At 32.0% G+C, this 17,261-nt stretch overlaps 1 protein-coding gene across 15 annotated transcripts in view; it reads right to left on the bottom strand.

The window, feature by feature from the left end:
- The window catches only part of LOC143068420 (spectrin beta chain-like), a 47,202-nt gene extending 36,931 nt beyond the window's left edge, over positions 1–10,271 (bottom strand). For 13 of the 15 annotated variants that reach the window (XM_076242444.1, XM_076242449.1, XM_076242450.1 and 10 more), the window contains exons 1-5: positions 10,131–10,271; positions 6,197–6,350; positions 3,991–4,142; positions 3,505–3,678; positions 2,949–3,124 (exon numbers count right to left, since the gene is read on the bottom strand). In XM_076242444.1, coding sequence (XP_076098559.1) covers positions 2,949–3,124; positions 3,505–3,678; positions 3,991–4,142; positions 6,197–6,326 — 632 coding nt within the window. In that variant the 5' untranslated portion in view covers positions 6,327–6,350; positions 10,131–10,271. Of the gene's footprint in view, positions 1–2,948; positions 3,125–3,504; positions 3,679–3,990; positions 4,143–6,196; positions 6,351–9,560; positions 9,670–9,958; positions 9,980–10,130 lie in introns of those variants that run through there. The other 2 variants (XM_076242446.1, XM_076242445.1) reach the window with 2 other exon arrangements.
- Positions 10,272–17,261: the final 6,990 nt, after the last annotated feature.

Raw genomic sequence — 17,261 nt, 5'->3', positions numbered from 1 at the left:
ATATTCATGGATTTCATGCGTACAGGTGAACAACCAATTTTAATGTTTTACACAGTACATTTTGAACGCTTGTATGTACAACACATTAGAAATCAAGTCTCCACAAAGCTAAATGATTCCACAGTATCTTAAAACCCAACCTCTCTGGCATACACACACAAACAGATAGAAATAAAAATGCAGTGATCTTTGTAGATACAAAGTGATAAATGAACAGTTTATCCTGTATAGGAAATAGATTCAAATTTACATTTCTATGTATTGAAGTGATCGACAACTTGCATACTAACAACCATTGAAATTTTCACGCTTCAACAGACCACACCTTTACATGAACAGAATTATTTACGAATGCTAAACTAATTGTTTAGCTATCATCATTTCATAATATTCCTGTACTTTATTCAAGGTCAATATTGCACATCGATTCCATGCTTCAATAAGCCACGCCTATGTACAGTCTAGTGCACAGTCATACAGGATTATACAGTAAACAACCTCCACTTCATTTGTAATTCAGTTAGTCAGCAATAATTTTCTCTCTGACTAAAATAGCGAGGGGAATATGCCCAGATGATCAATATTGTATGTTAGTCTATTATCTGACTGTTGTTCTACGAGAATATTGATTTTTCTGTTATAATTTGAAAGCGTCTTTTTGGCATTCTGTAATTCACCTCTCAAATCTGTAGCCAACTCCTCATGTTTATAAACATCTATAAATATTGAACATGTTTACCGACTGTCTGCTAGAAATTGGAAGGAATGTGAGAGTTTACAATTAATCCTGGTGCTCTAAATTTCATACAGTAATAAAACTAGTTTTCAAGTCCAACATGTATTAAAGCATTCAATCTTGCAATACTGATTTATTTGCAAAAATCGTTTTTAATCATCCTGCATGAATTTACATGTACATTGTCCCACTGATCATGATGATTAATTCTGTTTCAACAAAACTCAAATCAATATAAAGCTACCCTTAATGCAAACACCCACATATATCTTTTCTCCCATGTCCGTTTGCCAATGTTACATGAAATTGATCATAGACAAAAAATGACAAAGTTGCAAAATTTGTGCACTGTAATCTAAAAGGCAATACCAGTATAAGAGAAGGTCATGATGAAAAAGGCATTTGCTTTGGGTTCAGAAGTTTCTCTTTAAATGCTTGTAAGTACCCTTTAAAAAGAATATTATCAAGAATCTGGTTTGAAAATTTTACGATAACAAGGGTATCCTCAGTTCAAAGGGTTGCTGAAAAATATTCATTCAATTTATTTACAGTGTTATTCACCATCTGAAGATTTTCTTCAAATGTGTACACAAAAATGTTGGCACATCTCCAACATTCTTAGATGTGTGAAAGAGTTAGAAAAAAAATGTTACAAAAGATTTATAACACAACACAGATACCCCTTTACCTAGCTCATCAAGATTGTTGGATAAATTATTTTTTAACAAATTTTCGTAGAAAAGGCTCAAGGGGTTACAATATTTCAACATGTTCATAAATGCATTTCAAAATACACTGTCAGAGAAAAGGCAAATTAGTATGTTGCTATTTCCAATTCAATTAATGGCTCCTGTCCATGTTTACAAAGATCACTAATTACCCATGTCAGAATTAGATCACAGTTATAAGAGTCAGTACAATGATGATAAAACAAAGATTTCCCTCTTCAACAACAACTCCTATGTTGATATTTCCTTTATGTGTAATAAACCCACTGATCAAGCCTATCATCTATCAAATGTATCACAAAACCCATCAACTGTACTAACAGTAAGGAGAAAAATCCAATACATGGAAAACATATTGATCAATGTAACAATTGTCTAGGGAAATACAGTAATAGAATACTTTTTACATAACTGGGACCTTATATTCCTCATTTACTGACAAGTTCAAACCAAATGTTTTACTTTCAGGTGAACTGAAGAACTATGTTTTTCCATGCTATTTTTCTTATCAACTAAGTTGAAATCTAATCTGATTTCAAAAGATATCATTTTTTGTATTTCACAAAATCTCGACACTGATCCCTGAACCACAATTTGGTTTAAATATCTAAAATTTTCTGGGAATTTGAAAAACCTAATGGTATTTTGCACATCCAATCCAAATTATTTGTTTGGCTAATGTATAGTAGCGTTCTTCAAACACACACATTTCATATAGCATCTCAGTAAACAGGGTAAATATGAAATAAATGTCTTTTCTAGAAATTATAGCACAATCTTTACAAAATTAATTTTCTGTTGCATCATATTTACATGATACTAAATGGCCCCAGGGGAGATTACAATCATTGAATAGTTAGCATGGACGCCATTACTTCATAACCCATCTGAATTTCAGAGGAAAGCAAGAATATTTGAAGTCATAATTGAAATTTTACCAAAATGAACCACCTGTTGATTAAATAACATATTATTTTCTATGTTTAGTGGATTATGAAATTTGGGTAAAACTCCTTAGTGGGCATTGAAATTTCGAAAGATCATATCATATGGAACACGTGTACTAAGTTTATAGTTGATAGGACTTCAACTTCATCAAAAACTACCTTGACCAAAAACTTGAATCTGAAGCGGGACAGACAAATGAATGAATACAGACCAGAAAACATAATGCTCATAGATTGGTCATAAAAATAATCGACAGGTAGAAAAATGAAAAATCCACTAAGAATTAGAGAAAATCCTTTACAAGTAGCACCTGAGTAATTTACTACATTGTTTTAAAGACTCACGCTGTGAAAATGAATTCTGGAAAGATGGGCAGACAAGTTCATTTGATTGCCAATGCAAATAAAGGACATCTGTTGAAACAGATCTGTTTATCTGTCCCTATATGGATGGCAAATGGGAACTGTCATTTACTTTGTTTTTATCATATTTCATCTAAGAAAGTGTTTGAAACATAATATAGAAATCATATTTACCTGTGTTTGTGGATGATAGCATTAAATGCCAAACCATCCCTCCAGCTTGTTGTAAAGTTTCTGACATTAACATTGGGATATCCTGCAGTTTTCATCTGACACCACAGCAATAAGGCATCTTTAGCTGACCTTGTCTCACTCGTATCTCCAGCATCTTCTACTGTAATGTCTTGGATCTAAACACACAATATTTAAAAGTCAGCATTGAAAACCCATAAAGTTTATGAATGGCTGGGTACCGTTTTAGTAATTTGACCAATTATAGTCTGAAAAGGCCCTGTGACTGAAAATGTTATGTACTCTGTAAGATGCAAATAAATTAAATTATGCTTTAGTTTTAAACTTTATTGTATAAAATATTAAACGAGAAATGAAAAGCTTTAATTTGAATAATGACTTTGGTCCCTGCGTTCAATGAAAATATTTTACAGGTAAAATGATAATTCATCAAGAAATAACATGCAATGTTCCACTAGTTAGTTATCACATATCTGCCTCCACATATTATACTGGAGTTCACATCATTATTTTAAGTATTGTCTATATAAGTACATACCTGGAATCTAAGAATTATGGTCCATATTAAACCTAGAGTTAATCTAGAACTTCCATCTACAATGTCATGAGCACCTAAATTTTCCAAGTGAACTTTCTGTTCATACAGAAACTGTAGGGCTTTGTCCACATTTTCTAAACAATGAATTCTCATCTTTCCCTTGGTTTGTTTTGGCTACAAAAAAGGTTATAATTAAAAGCAATAGCAAAAGAGATTCAATTCAATACAAATTTTGTCAAGAAAATGTGAATAATTAAATGAAAGTTACGGTCAAAAATAAACAATAGTTATCTTTTTTTTTTACTGTAGTGGTCAAAAATAAACAATAGTTATCTTTTTTTTTTACTGTAGTATGGCGGTTTAAACAAGCAAAACATTTCTTTCTGTTAAGACATTTCAGAAAGGAAAAGGTTTTACAGTAAGATACTGAGAAGAATCACATTTTCTTAAACTAGCACATATTATCAGTAGACTGTACAAACTTACCAGTCTTTCTCCAGAAAGCACTTCCAGCAATTTCATCAGCATCTTTCCATCTCGCAAGTCTATATACAGATCTGCTATCCTGCAGCCTGTTCTGATCAGGTGGGAATTTACCCATTTTGTGAAAGTTTTCTTCTGTACAGATTCTCTTTCATCTAAATACAATTTGTTTTTTTTATTAATTTCAATTTCAAATTTAAATGCAAAATTTGAAAATGTTCTTCAGTTATGTTAAAACGCACCAAAGGTGGGTATAATGGAGTGGAGAGAAATCTTGCAGTAACATATATATGTCTTGCAGGATTGCAGAAAAATTTCAAGAGCATTTCAGAAACAACTTCATTGACCAATCATGGTTAAAAGTAATTCAGATAAAATTTACATATAAATACAAAGATATTTGTGGGAAAACTCAATGAGACATAATCTAACACAAACAATTCAAATCTTCTTGAATGACCTTGACCTCAAGTGTCCAATGACCAAGTATACAGTGGATGAGTAACTGCATTTATCAAAATCTGAAAGACTTGGAAAATCTTTGAACACAAGTATACATGTACATTTACCTGATAATTGACGGATCTTGCTGATATATTCCTTTTCCTGGAACCCAGATATAATTTGACCTGACATTTGTATTTCTCCATACAATATGCTACTGTCAGTGTACTATTTACAAATTTTGAAGTGTAGTTACTTAATATAAATCAGGGACAACTCCTAGACAGTGGGAAAAGGAAATTATAATACAAGTACTTTCCTCAAGTCATTTCCTATTACTGTAGATACACAAATTAAAATTCACACAAATACAAAGTACACAATTTTGGATGTACATGTATGCATGTCAATATGTCCCTTATCAGAGTTTTGGATAAGCATGTGAATAAAGACCAAATGTAACTGATCTGTTTATAATGGTTTTCGTCATTTGAAGAAGCAGTCAGGTCTACAATACAGTACATCCTGTGACATTTAGGATTTTTAGTCTGTGTGTACAAAGGGTTTCGTCATCTTATATGTCTTTTATGTTGACTGGTTATAGATATTCTAATATCTGTAGATGGTACTTTTTGTTTTAAAAAAATTCTTTGATTTTGGTTTACAATGTAACTTTTAAGTTTAGAAAGGGGTACTGGTAAAGTTATGGGTAGCACCTTTAAATGAAAGGCCTGATAATGAAGCTATATTATGATAATTTTATTCAGTGCACATGGACCTTTCAACAAAAATGAAAGCAAAATGGATTTATCCATAAGGGGAAAAAACTAAATCATTTTTTTTTTTTTACAGATTTGCTATATATTTTTCATAAATTTAACCTTAAAATATTTCAAGAAGCAAGTTTTTGCTACAAATTAAAAATTTAACTAAGATGTCAAATGAACATTTTGAGAGCTTTTTTGTTTATTATAATATGTAAATGATTATTGAAGTAAGTGAGAAATATGCACCTTGAAAAAAAGGCAATGGCCCATAAACTACTTCAATTATAACATCAGTTAAAGGACGAAGTTAAAACGAAATCCTTCAGTATTAAATTTTAAATGTTTTTTAAATGATCCATAAAAAATCAAAACAAAATAAAAGTATGTTTTGTTCCTTTCTTGGGACAATTTGTTCAAGGGAACGCTATACATACATTTAAACTACTTTAAAATTGTAGAATTACAGAAAAATATCAATCAAAAAAACACTTATTTTTGAAGGTCAAATTTTCCTTTTACAGATCTAGACACAATGACATTTGACTTGTTGAAAATACATTTTGTAAGTTGACAACACAAGCCTTTCTGCATGGAGGAACACCTGAAAAGTCACCTTTGTCGATAACTATAAATACAACAGTGTAATCAGTACTACCTGTTTGTAAATGTTATCGTAAATGGTCTTTTAAATTTATGAATGAGATTTTTTATGAAGACCATAATAACAGCCAATGAAGTGTACACAATATTCATAAATACAAATGGTATTCAACTTATTGTTTTAAGTTCACCTATAAATTCAAATCAGAATGTAAATACATTGTAGCTATAATTTTTTTCCAAAAGTTTATTCAACACAAGTCACACGACTTGTAATAGAATACTTCCTTGCACTTTACATGTAAGATTAAAACAGTACCACAACTCATACATAATATGTATTGCTACAAATCTCTTGAATTTTAACATTTATCAGTTTATCATAAATAATAGGTTACCTGCTAGAGCTTTAATTCTGGACCTCTCAAACAACTTTGCTGAATTACTTGCAGCATCAAAGTCATCTTCTATCTGGCCTGGGTCCCACCGTACACCAGTGTTATTCTGGTAGGACTCTATTTCAGTCATGGTGGCTTAAGGTGCCACAACTCCCTGAAAATAAAATCATATGATCTAGACAAAATCAATTATAATTAAGTTTATCTAACTAAATTGAGGTGTCCCATAGATCTGCTTCACTCAAATCCTTCACAATTTGTTAACAATTGAATGAAATTTTAAATAACACTTTACATGTATGTGTCCTAATTAAACACATCAATTTTTAAACAATTTAAAATGTCAAATATGCCAAAATAATGAATGATCAGTATATCTAGATCATAATCAGAACCTTTTATTCCGAGTTCAAATTAGTATGTAACTGAGACTTTGTTGTTAAATGAACTGTTAAATATCAAAATAAAACTTTGTTGATAGAAATCACAAAATTGAAATTGAAACATACTACATATACATGTGTACACAACCATTTACACTTACATTTGTACATTCATTTTGTTTTTGTGCAGTACAACTTATTATTGAAACTCATTAACATTTGTCCTTAAGTACTGTACTGTACATATACATTTATCAAATATACTCAGCTGTAATATTGATATACCCAAACAGCAGTCTGCTTGTTCAGTGTTAAAGTACCTGTATTTATTTGAATGACTAAATTTTTCACCAGAGTACATGTTACTGACTATTTTAGATTTCTTCTATTGTGGCAAGAATTAAACACAGTGTAAAAGGAGTCAAATTGTATGGACTCAACTTATTGTACATGTGATGATGTCCCAATCAAGTTTAACAACATACACATCTATACAATTAATTTAAAAACTTACTTGGATGGAGAGTTGTCTCATTGGCACTCTAACCACATTTTCTTATACAATGTATCTATATGCATGTGAATGTGTTTCAAAATAAAAATGTATGTTAAGTCATTTGCAATCTTAACTTGTTCAGGAGATAATTTCAATAATATGCAACTGAATGACTTTAGGACCGTAATATCATCTTTATGTTCATCTAACATTAATTCCAGGCAGGTAAAATTACCTGGTTATAACCATCCCATCTTGAACAAAATGTAAAATTACCTAGGATATGATGATATATACAGGATGGAAAATGGCAGATATATATGTATAGTTTACATGCATACCCATTTTTTTTTTTCTGTCTTTAAAGAAAAACAGCATTTTTCTTTTTTAACAAAATTTGTTCTTTATACTTTGTAGTGACACATTAATTCATTATCAAATGGTTTAGCCTTTAATCTTCAGATCAAAGTTATAGGGAGCTAATTATGAACACTACATCACAGGAAATGTCTAGTACTTCAGGAAATCTACTGATAAAGTACATTAAGTAACCTATTACATGTTTGATTGTAATTCAATTTCCTCTCAAAGAAATGTCCTTAATATAAAATATTAATATGAAATTCAACACCGACTTTTTGATAGAACTTGCATAAATATTCTTCACTTAACTCATACTAACAGAACAGGCAGCTCAAAAAATTATATGATCATTGAATAATGGAATATTGGATTGTTATCCAAATCTTATTAGCTGTAGCAGTATAGCTACATGCAAGTGCAAAAAAGATAGTAAAGCACTTGATTCTAAAAGGAATTATTTTTAGATACATCTGACATCACCATTAAGAACCTCCATTGTATTTCATATACATGTACGTTTTGTATATACAATTGAGTATGACAACAATAGTAGCAGTATTATGAATAGTTAGCATCCTTCCTTGAATAGCCAAACACAAGAGCTGACTTGTTAATGACAGTGAACTTATTGTAGCCAGTAACAAGATTTTTGAAAGACAAGTAATTACAACAAGCCTTAATACATAAATATACATTGTGCATATACATAAAAAAAATTTGAACCAATTTTTATTGGACCAGTAGCTAAAAATAGTTTTTAGTGCAGCCCGGAATTAGTTTATCATATAATTATCATAAATTTATGGAAACCAAAAATACTTCATCAGCTCAGGTTTCAGATGAAATTTCAGGCAAGATAATGTACTTGTAGACACACATCAATTATTGCACTATTTTTACTTCTAAGGGTGTCTGCTTTTAATTTAAACACGAATGCAAAGAAAGAAGTTTTGGAGTTAAAGGTAGGTCAAGGTGACCCCAAATATGTTAAATATATTTCTTACAAATGAAGTGACAAAATTTACACCAAGTTCAGGTATTGTTATTCATGCTTACAAAGTATACATGTTGATAAAGGCAACATTATACAATTATTAAATCTAAACATATATACATGTAGCAACCCAACATGAGAGATAAATGTACACAACATGTCTAGAGCTCAACATACATTTACATGTAGGGTCTTCAAAAATAGGCAAGTAATTAAGCAGATGATATCTTTAAAATCACAGTATAAAAAGGTTGTAAAAGTTTATAAAATTTCTACTATTTTAGGGAGAAGATCAGTTGATTTGACTTAAAAATAACAATCAAACAGAAAACAAGTCACTTATAATAATAAATGCTTGTATGTAGATGTATATTTGGTTTTAAATAAGTACATGTACATGGTGTAATAATTGTTCTGTCAGTACTCATTAACTCTATACTTCACTGTCAGATGCTGAAGAAAACAAACAACGATTTACTAATATATTTCAGTAATTATTGCGATGTAAAGTACCAATGCACATGTACTATTAAATATACATTTGTACATTATTGTAACAAAGCCCTCAATAGTCCAATCACATTGAAAAACTTATCCTGGGTCCATAATTCACTAACAAAATCAGACAAAACTCCGTGCTACTTTGTGTTGTCAGGAAGTTTGGGAATCACCAGTTTGTTTAAAACCGATACAGATCTTGCATCTTGAATCTTGAATACACAATTCTTTTTACTCTTAAAATGGAAGGCTCTTTTCTCACAGCTTAAAATAATTACAATTTAACTATTTTATTAAAGATTACAATCTACTTTAACTGATTAGTATCTTCTTTGGATTCAGATTATTTTGCTTTAGATATATTACAAGGTTTCTTATTTTCAATTTTTGCTGCCCTTCTTAAACATTATAGGTAAACGAAATGCTTAGTTCAACCCACAAACTTACAATAATTAAAATGGTATTTCAGATTACTCTATATATTATGCATATTACTATAATATATGGCAAAGACCGAGACTACTGTTAATCTTATGTTACAATTATAATAAATTAATTGAGATCTAAACTGAACTGATTTGGTCAAGATGAATACAAGATATGCAACTGCAAAAGTGAAGTTTCACTCACACGTTTGGTGATTATATGTAGAAGATAAAATATATCCAGAGTTAATGCAATCCAAAAGATAAATCGCTGGTAGTGGTATCCTGAAGTTCTTCCAGCTATCAAAACACAGAAGCAGATGTTGAAATAAAGAAACCCATCACAACACGAAAATATTGTTAGTCCTTTTGCATATGATCACTCAACATTACTAGTAACAATGACTGGTTCAATTATGATTAACACTTTATCTATTCAGAAGCTTACATCCACTAAATCATTGATTGTGAAGCTGATTCAACATCTTACATACTGTGATGTGATGGAAGTATCGGAATGCAACTTGTTGATTACGTTAATTAAACGCAATATGCACATTTAATTACTATCCAGTATAGCTATTAAATATGGGTGAATTTTACCTGCTTCCTGAAAAACTGATCAAAGATCTACTATTCGGGTCAACATGTTTATCATTTTTCATCGATACATCACCGCCATGTTGAAAATATTGGCACCGGTTTTCCCACTGCTGCAAGTTTCATATTCAAGCCACGATGCAAAATTCAATTGACAGAAGACATTATACATTACCTGAATAATCTGTCTAAGTCCCCTTCTAGCAAAATTTAAATCCCTTTCAATATACGCAAGAGCAAGGTAAACACAACCGGCTTTTGGCTGCTGAAGATTTGCGGGAACCGACTCTGTAATTTCCGATTAAATGAAATATAGTGCGTGATCGGCGTTAGTTGTAATTCGATATTTCACTACATTTTCTTAATCTACTAGTACAAATCTCTAGTTTCAGTATAATCTGTGTAGATATGCATATTTAAACTTTTTTAAGATAGATATTTTGTGTCGAAATATTTTATGCACTTTACAGGTAAGTTTGTTTATGCGCGCATTAATATAACAAATAGTTCGTCTGGATGATCTCATAACATTATGGGTTGTTACCGTATTTGTAGTAAAAAGAGAACATTATATGAATGACGCGAATTTAATTTTGTTCTCTAACGGTCCTTTTCTGATCTTTTTTATATCATTAAATTTATAAACTTTAAATACTTATTGCTGTCTCTTATTTTCGTAAAGACCGTTTGTTCTTTTCCCTTTACCATATCATATAGATCCATAAATAGCGAGATTTCACATGCCTGCGCAAAATTTTTTACATTTTCATACTGAATACGTGACAAACACGAATTTTTACTATTAAAATTCTCGAATCAAACAGAGATATAACTATACGGCGCAGTTTTAGTAAAAAAAAAGGGGGGGGGCACTAGTTGTCAAGAATTTGTATGACTTGTATGGTAAATCCTTAAAAGCGGGACGAAAGACACAAGAGGGACAGTGAAACTTATAAATCGAAAATAAACTGACAACGCCATTGCTAAAAATGAAAAGGGAAAACAGACAAACAATAGTTCACATGACACAACATAGAAAACTAAAGAATAAACAACACGAACCCCATCAAAAAACTAGGGGTGATGTCAGGTGCTCCGAAAGGGTGATTTTATCTTCACCATTTGGAACTCTTGATTTAAAAGCTTCCTTGTGTAATGTGAGCAACAACCCTCTATCAAGAAAATCATGATAGGAAATGCAAGCACGGTAATATCGTATCAATTGGGAGATATATACACTGTATGCAGGTGCTGCTGGAATGTTGCTACTTAGAAAGGGAAAGTTCACAATTGGAAAGCTGAAATCATCTCTTTTGTCGTAAATTTAGTTTTGTTTTCAATCGACCCTTATTGTCAATTTCTAGATGTTAGTCAAGATATGAGGCCGACTTAACTGTATCTGTTGTATCCTTTATCTCTAGTTCAATGGGATAGATGCGTTCAACATAGTCACCAAATTTTGAATTATTTAGTGAAAGAACATCATATATTTAGCGCAAAGTAGAGTTAAAGGATATTTCTAACTTCTTATCTTTCTTCCTAAGAAGTTTCTGTATGAAGTCAGCCTCATAATAATAAAGAAACAAGTCGACAAGAAGAGGGGCACAATTCGTTCCCATTGGAATGCCGATAGTCTGTTTGAAAAACACGTCCTCCGAACGTATCAAATATGTTGTCAATCAAAAAATCAAGCATCTTGATAATGTCAATTTCAGAGATTTTTTTTGTTTGAATCAGAGTGATCCATTACAAAGTAGGATTTATCGCTTCCTAAGACAAGATACTTGTATCTTCGTTGGCCATTCTTTTTTATGAAACAAAGCAATTCCAACTTTTTCCATTTGTCTTTTAGTTTGGAATGTGGAATACTTGTATAAAGTGTAGAAAAGTCAAATGTTTTAATACTATTACAAGATGAAAGAGAGCTAGATTGTACTCTAAACGATCTTTGGAATTTTTAAGTATCCACATCTGATTCACGCCACCTCTAGAATAGGCAGTTTCGCAATAACTTTGAAACCCGTCTTTGATTGCTGATAAAATAGATGTTAATAATTTAGAAAGAGGTTTCGTGGAGCACTTGGAAGACCCAGAAATATACCGTTGTTTGTAAGGACACTTATGCAGTTTATGTTTCCATACAGTGATGTCATGTTCAACGATTTCACTCAAATTCTCATATATTTTATTTATAACACTACTAAAACGTACTGTACTATATATCCAATTTTACGAGCTCATTTTACAAAACGTCTAAAGTAACAATGTCTAAAATAACAAATTAAAAACGCATGGAATCGATTATATGTATTAACATTTCGCCGTGTATTTTTGTCTAGACGTCATCTAATGGAACATCGAAATGACTGCCGACGGACATATAAGCCGATATAAACATAATATGTCCGGATAGCCACTACGTGCAATTGAACTTTTCTACGTCTGTTTGATTTTATATAGGTTAGCAGTATATTCATCATTGTCATAAAGCGCGGAGGTTTGACTAACCACAAAACCAGGTTCAACCCACCATTTTTTCTTAAAATGTCCTGTACCAGGTCAGGAATATGGCAGTTGTTATGTAATGGTTCGTTTCTATGTATGTTGCATTGTTGTTTGTATTTTGTTGCACCTCAGTGTTCTATTGTTTCGTTGTTTTCCTCTTATAGTTGAGGTGTTTCCACCGGTTTTAGTTTGTAACCGAGATTTGTTTTCTCTCAATCGTTTTATGACTTTTGAACAGCGGTATACTACTGTGCCTTAATTTAACATCTATTTTTATTAATTTCACCTGTATATGAAAATGACATTTTGTCGATTTAATTAGTAAATTAAATGGTTCATCGTTTCACTTTCAATGTTGACATTTTTTTAACTTCAAATAGCTGAATACACGCGTAACCACCTACAGCTATGAGATTACATTGAAGGTCACATGAATACGGATTCTATGCAAGTGAAAAATTCAATAGTGCTGGTTTTTTTTTTTAGCTTATTTTGACGAAATTGAACTTAATCGAATGCTAAAGGCGAATTATTATTTCACTTTCATTAATGATTGAACAAACAAATAACAAAAATCATATTGTGATATTTTATATTTCACGTAGCTAATGCCCCTTTTAAGGAAGTGTCGCTCAACTTTTAAAAAATAGATCTAAGTCTTGAAATAATTCAGGATTTAAAAGAAAAAATGCCAACCATTTTAACAATTGTCTGTTAAATCTTTCCTGTTGACTTTAATAGACTTCCTGCATGATGAAGGTTTAGTGTTGCAAGTTTCACGAGTTTGCTTTAGAGTCCAATGTCAAATATTGACAATGAGGGTACATTGGATAGGAATGCAGTCTTGCAACAGGCAACCTTGGTTAGTGCATCGGACTACTAACACAAAGGTTCCTGGTTCGATTCCCGTTCCGGGATGAAAGTTTCAGAAACTGAATTTTCGGCTCTCCCTTGACACCATTTGCGAGTATGGTCTTGAGGAAACGGTGATAGTCCGTCGGAAGGGGACGATAAATGGCTGACCCGCGTTAAGAGAGCGCCATATCTCTTGCACGTAAAAGACACCCATGTAGATTTCGAAAAGAGTAGGCTAATGCCGCTACAAGGCAGAACTCGCACCCGCAAAGTGGAAAGGGATAAATATAAATTGCAAAACTTGTTTCCCAATCCACTATAAATAAATATGTTTACACTAACAGGCAACCTACACACCATGGCACTCAAATGTTGTTTACAGTCTTCCGTACACACTCTCTTTCACACTACACGAGGCATCACGGATTTAACGTTCATGTTCTGACCGAACACAGCCGGCAAACGGACGCCACACTTTGGAAAGCGTTTTACTGTCGGTTGGAAGAAGACCAAGGGAAGACTTCAATTCCCCATTCAAACCTTGGGAGGTATTGACAAAGACTATATAATATATAATCATAATGTTGTTGTTTAATGATTTCTTTTTATTCAATAAAACAACAATTTTCCTAAAACAATTACAGTTCTTCTATAAAAGCATGCAAAACAAAGCATTGATCAACTTGCTTGCTATGTTTGCTTGGTTGTTTGCAAACAATAGGTAGGCGGAGTTTCTGTCTGTTTTTATATATACTGGGATTTGATTGGACAATAAGAATTGACATGAATTGATTTAATGTTTATTGTCCAATCATATTCCAGTAAATAGTAAACAGACTGAAATAGACTACCCACCTGTTGTTTACAAACATCCTAACAAATATAGCAAGCAAGTTAATGAATTGTTTGTTTTGCATGCTTTTATAAAAGAACTGTAAGGCTTATTGTTTTATCGTTTGAATTGTTTTGCATTTGTCATCTCGGGTCTTTTTAAAACCAAAATATCATCAAGGATTTGTATAGTGACACTATACAAATCCTTGATATCATCAAGTGTTATTATTTTTTTCTTTTTCTCTGTAAAGAAAGAGAATCAAATGCATTCATTACCATGTCCAAAACCTTACTGTGTCTACATTTTTTTCAACACAGTGTGACTTACACAATTGTACCGCGATTTCGCGGGCATCTTCCAGTTTGTTTTATTCAAATAGATTTAGACGGACCTTCATCGAGTTTGGTCATATGCTGTGATTCGTAACAATACAGAATAAAGTCGGTTATTAAAGGGACACATTAAGTACCAATGGGAATACCTATTGTTTGTATACAACTGTCAATTAACTTTATTGCCGAAATTTATTGATTGTTGGTTGTTTAACGTCCAGGGGCAAATATTTCTTTCATGCATGTCAAAGACGATAATACATTAACAATAAATACAATAGGTAGTTACTTAAACAAAGGCCGTCCGGGATGGAGGACAGAGAAAAGTTGGACTGACACTGGAAAATTATTGTATATGTTATAAAGGCAGAAATATGTTGCATTGCATCAGGCCACACAAGAACCCTTCAACGATTGTTGCAATGTTTTTTTAACGTGCAGTGTGCGGTATATACTCTCTTTGAGAGGCATCACCGATGCCGATAAACTTGGTCTCCGGTTATCCATGGCCAAAAAATTCCTATGATTTGTAACTCATATGAAGCCTTTCTTTGAACTGAGAAAGATAAATATGTTCGATGCACTTATAAGAACTGTGATGAGAAGATCAAAACTGTAAATTTTCTCTGCGATAACATCATGTTCGTTTGTTAAATCCGTAGAACAACATAAATGATCACAAATGTTTTGAAAATACTGCAATCGACGTGAATTTTGGTGGATTTCAAGAAAAATGTATGCACTAATTCAACGAATATATATATATATATATATATATATACTGTCGGTATTATAACGATAAAGTGTGTATTGTATACAGTAAAATGTTATCTAATGTTTTATGTTTAATTATAGTTGATTGCATCCAATGCATAACGACAGGATAGATTGTCTAGCATTTCTTAGTACTTGGATCTCTTAAAATGTGTAATTGTTCGGATGCTTCTTACATTTTGTTGAGCAAATGATTAGGGTTATTCTCTTATTCTTACATGGTTATTACTATATATTTAGATTCTTAACCTTCAGTAAACATCCGATCAAATTAAGAATAATGTATACTAGTACAAGTTTTAAAACTCTGCATATATCTGCATATGTTTATTGTTTGAAGATGTCAATCTTATTTACAGTGCTTGGGCAAACACTTGTACAAAAAAGCAAGCGAGCTAACCAAGTCCTACTTTACAAACATTTGAAAATCAGCTCTAATAGGTGTGGGACTTAATTTTAGCTGACACCAGAGTGACCAGACTGCATTCTGTTATCGTGTATAATGTATTAGTCCCAGTTGTCACATTTATATTTGATGCGCTGTTAATTAGTTACTAGTTACAGTTTTCGGTATAGAAATAGAGAAACAAATTCTGCAACGTTACGTTCTCTGATATAGAATTAGGGATTTGATTTTGAAAAAGCCATGCATATAGATGATAAAAAAATGACGTTACTTTGTAAGATAGGAGGATTGGGTTTATCATTGTTATATACATAAAAATTATATACACTAGAACACACCCGTGATATCACAGGTCCGTGACTGAATTAAAGTATATAACTATGTGCAAGCCTTATTTTAGTATTAGTATTGTCATCTGATAAAGTCATGTCGATTATAAGATACACAGTTTTTCTCTGCTTTCAAGTCTTTCTGTTTGAACCCGTCGAACTGAAACAATAATATTAATTATTTGGAAAACAAAAGGTCCTGGAATGAACTATTTTTTTAATCAACAGCATTGTCCTATATAAGTTATAAATAAAGTTGAATTCTTTGCTTCGCTGTTTTACGTCATGCCCACTAACAAATAGAAAACTGTACCTATACGCCTTATTTTTAGTCCAGATTTATAGTATTCGTATTGTTATCTTAGAAAGTCTTACTGATTAAAATACTACAATAGGTAACAATAAAATTATTTGACAATTTAGTAGTGTCAACCCTGTGGTTATGACCCGTGTATATAGCATATTAATCCTGAATACAACGTTTGGTGGTGCGCTTCAGATGCGGAACGTACAGATAAGGTAATAGTTAACAGGTGAATATACTATTGGTATCGGTAGCGGACTCGACACGGAACTTCTTAATTATTGGCAATCTTAATTACGTGGAAAACAAAAGGGCCTGGAGGTGTGTAATTTTTAATCTAAACCTTTGTACTATATTAGTTATATATAAAGTTGAATTCTGTGATTCGTCGTTTTTACGTGATGACGGCTGACAAATTGGACCTCGTAATTTTAGTATTAGGGAGCTACCATTTGATTTTTATGGGGGGGGGGGGGGGGGGGGGCTAGGATGAAAAATTTTGTCCTGCTTTTTTTTTTAGTTGTAATCTCTGTCCTGCCTTTTTATTTTTTACTCTATTCGGTCCTGCCTTTTTTTTTGCTAGTTTATCCTGACTTTTTTTACACAAATTGTCATCCTGCCTTTTTTTTTTACCAAGTTGCTCATCCTGCCTTTTTTTTTTACTCAAAACTCCTGTCCTGCCTATTTTTTTCAAATTTCATCCTAGCCCCCCATAAAAATCAAATGGTAGCTCCCTTATAGATTCATGGATCTACAATCTGTCGATACTTGGCATTGCACAAAGTAATGTTTTCTTTGACTGTTTATGGCGTCTTAACACTAAATCAATTGGATGTTGGATGTGTACTGAGTGATAATTTAGTCTTAGATGCATAATTTTTTTAATAAGTTGTTTGTGGCTTTGAACTAGCTGTCAGTAACTAACAGCGAGTACTCTCAGAGTTGTACTTAGTGTCTTTTTGTTGT

This window comes from Mytilus galloprovincialis, chromosome 3 (assembly GCF_965363235.1).
Source record: "Mytilus galloprovincialis chromosome 3, xbMytGall1.hap1.1, whole genome shotgun sequence".
Taxonomy (NCBI): Eukaryota; Metazoa; Mollusca; class Bivalvia; order Mytilida; family Mytilidae; genus Mytilus; species Mytilus galloprovincialis.
Note: the sequence above shows the minus strand (reverse complement) of the source record. Positions and strands in the feature narration are given on the sequence as shown.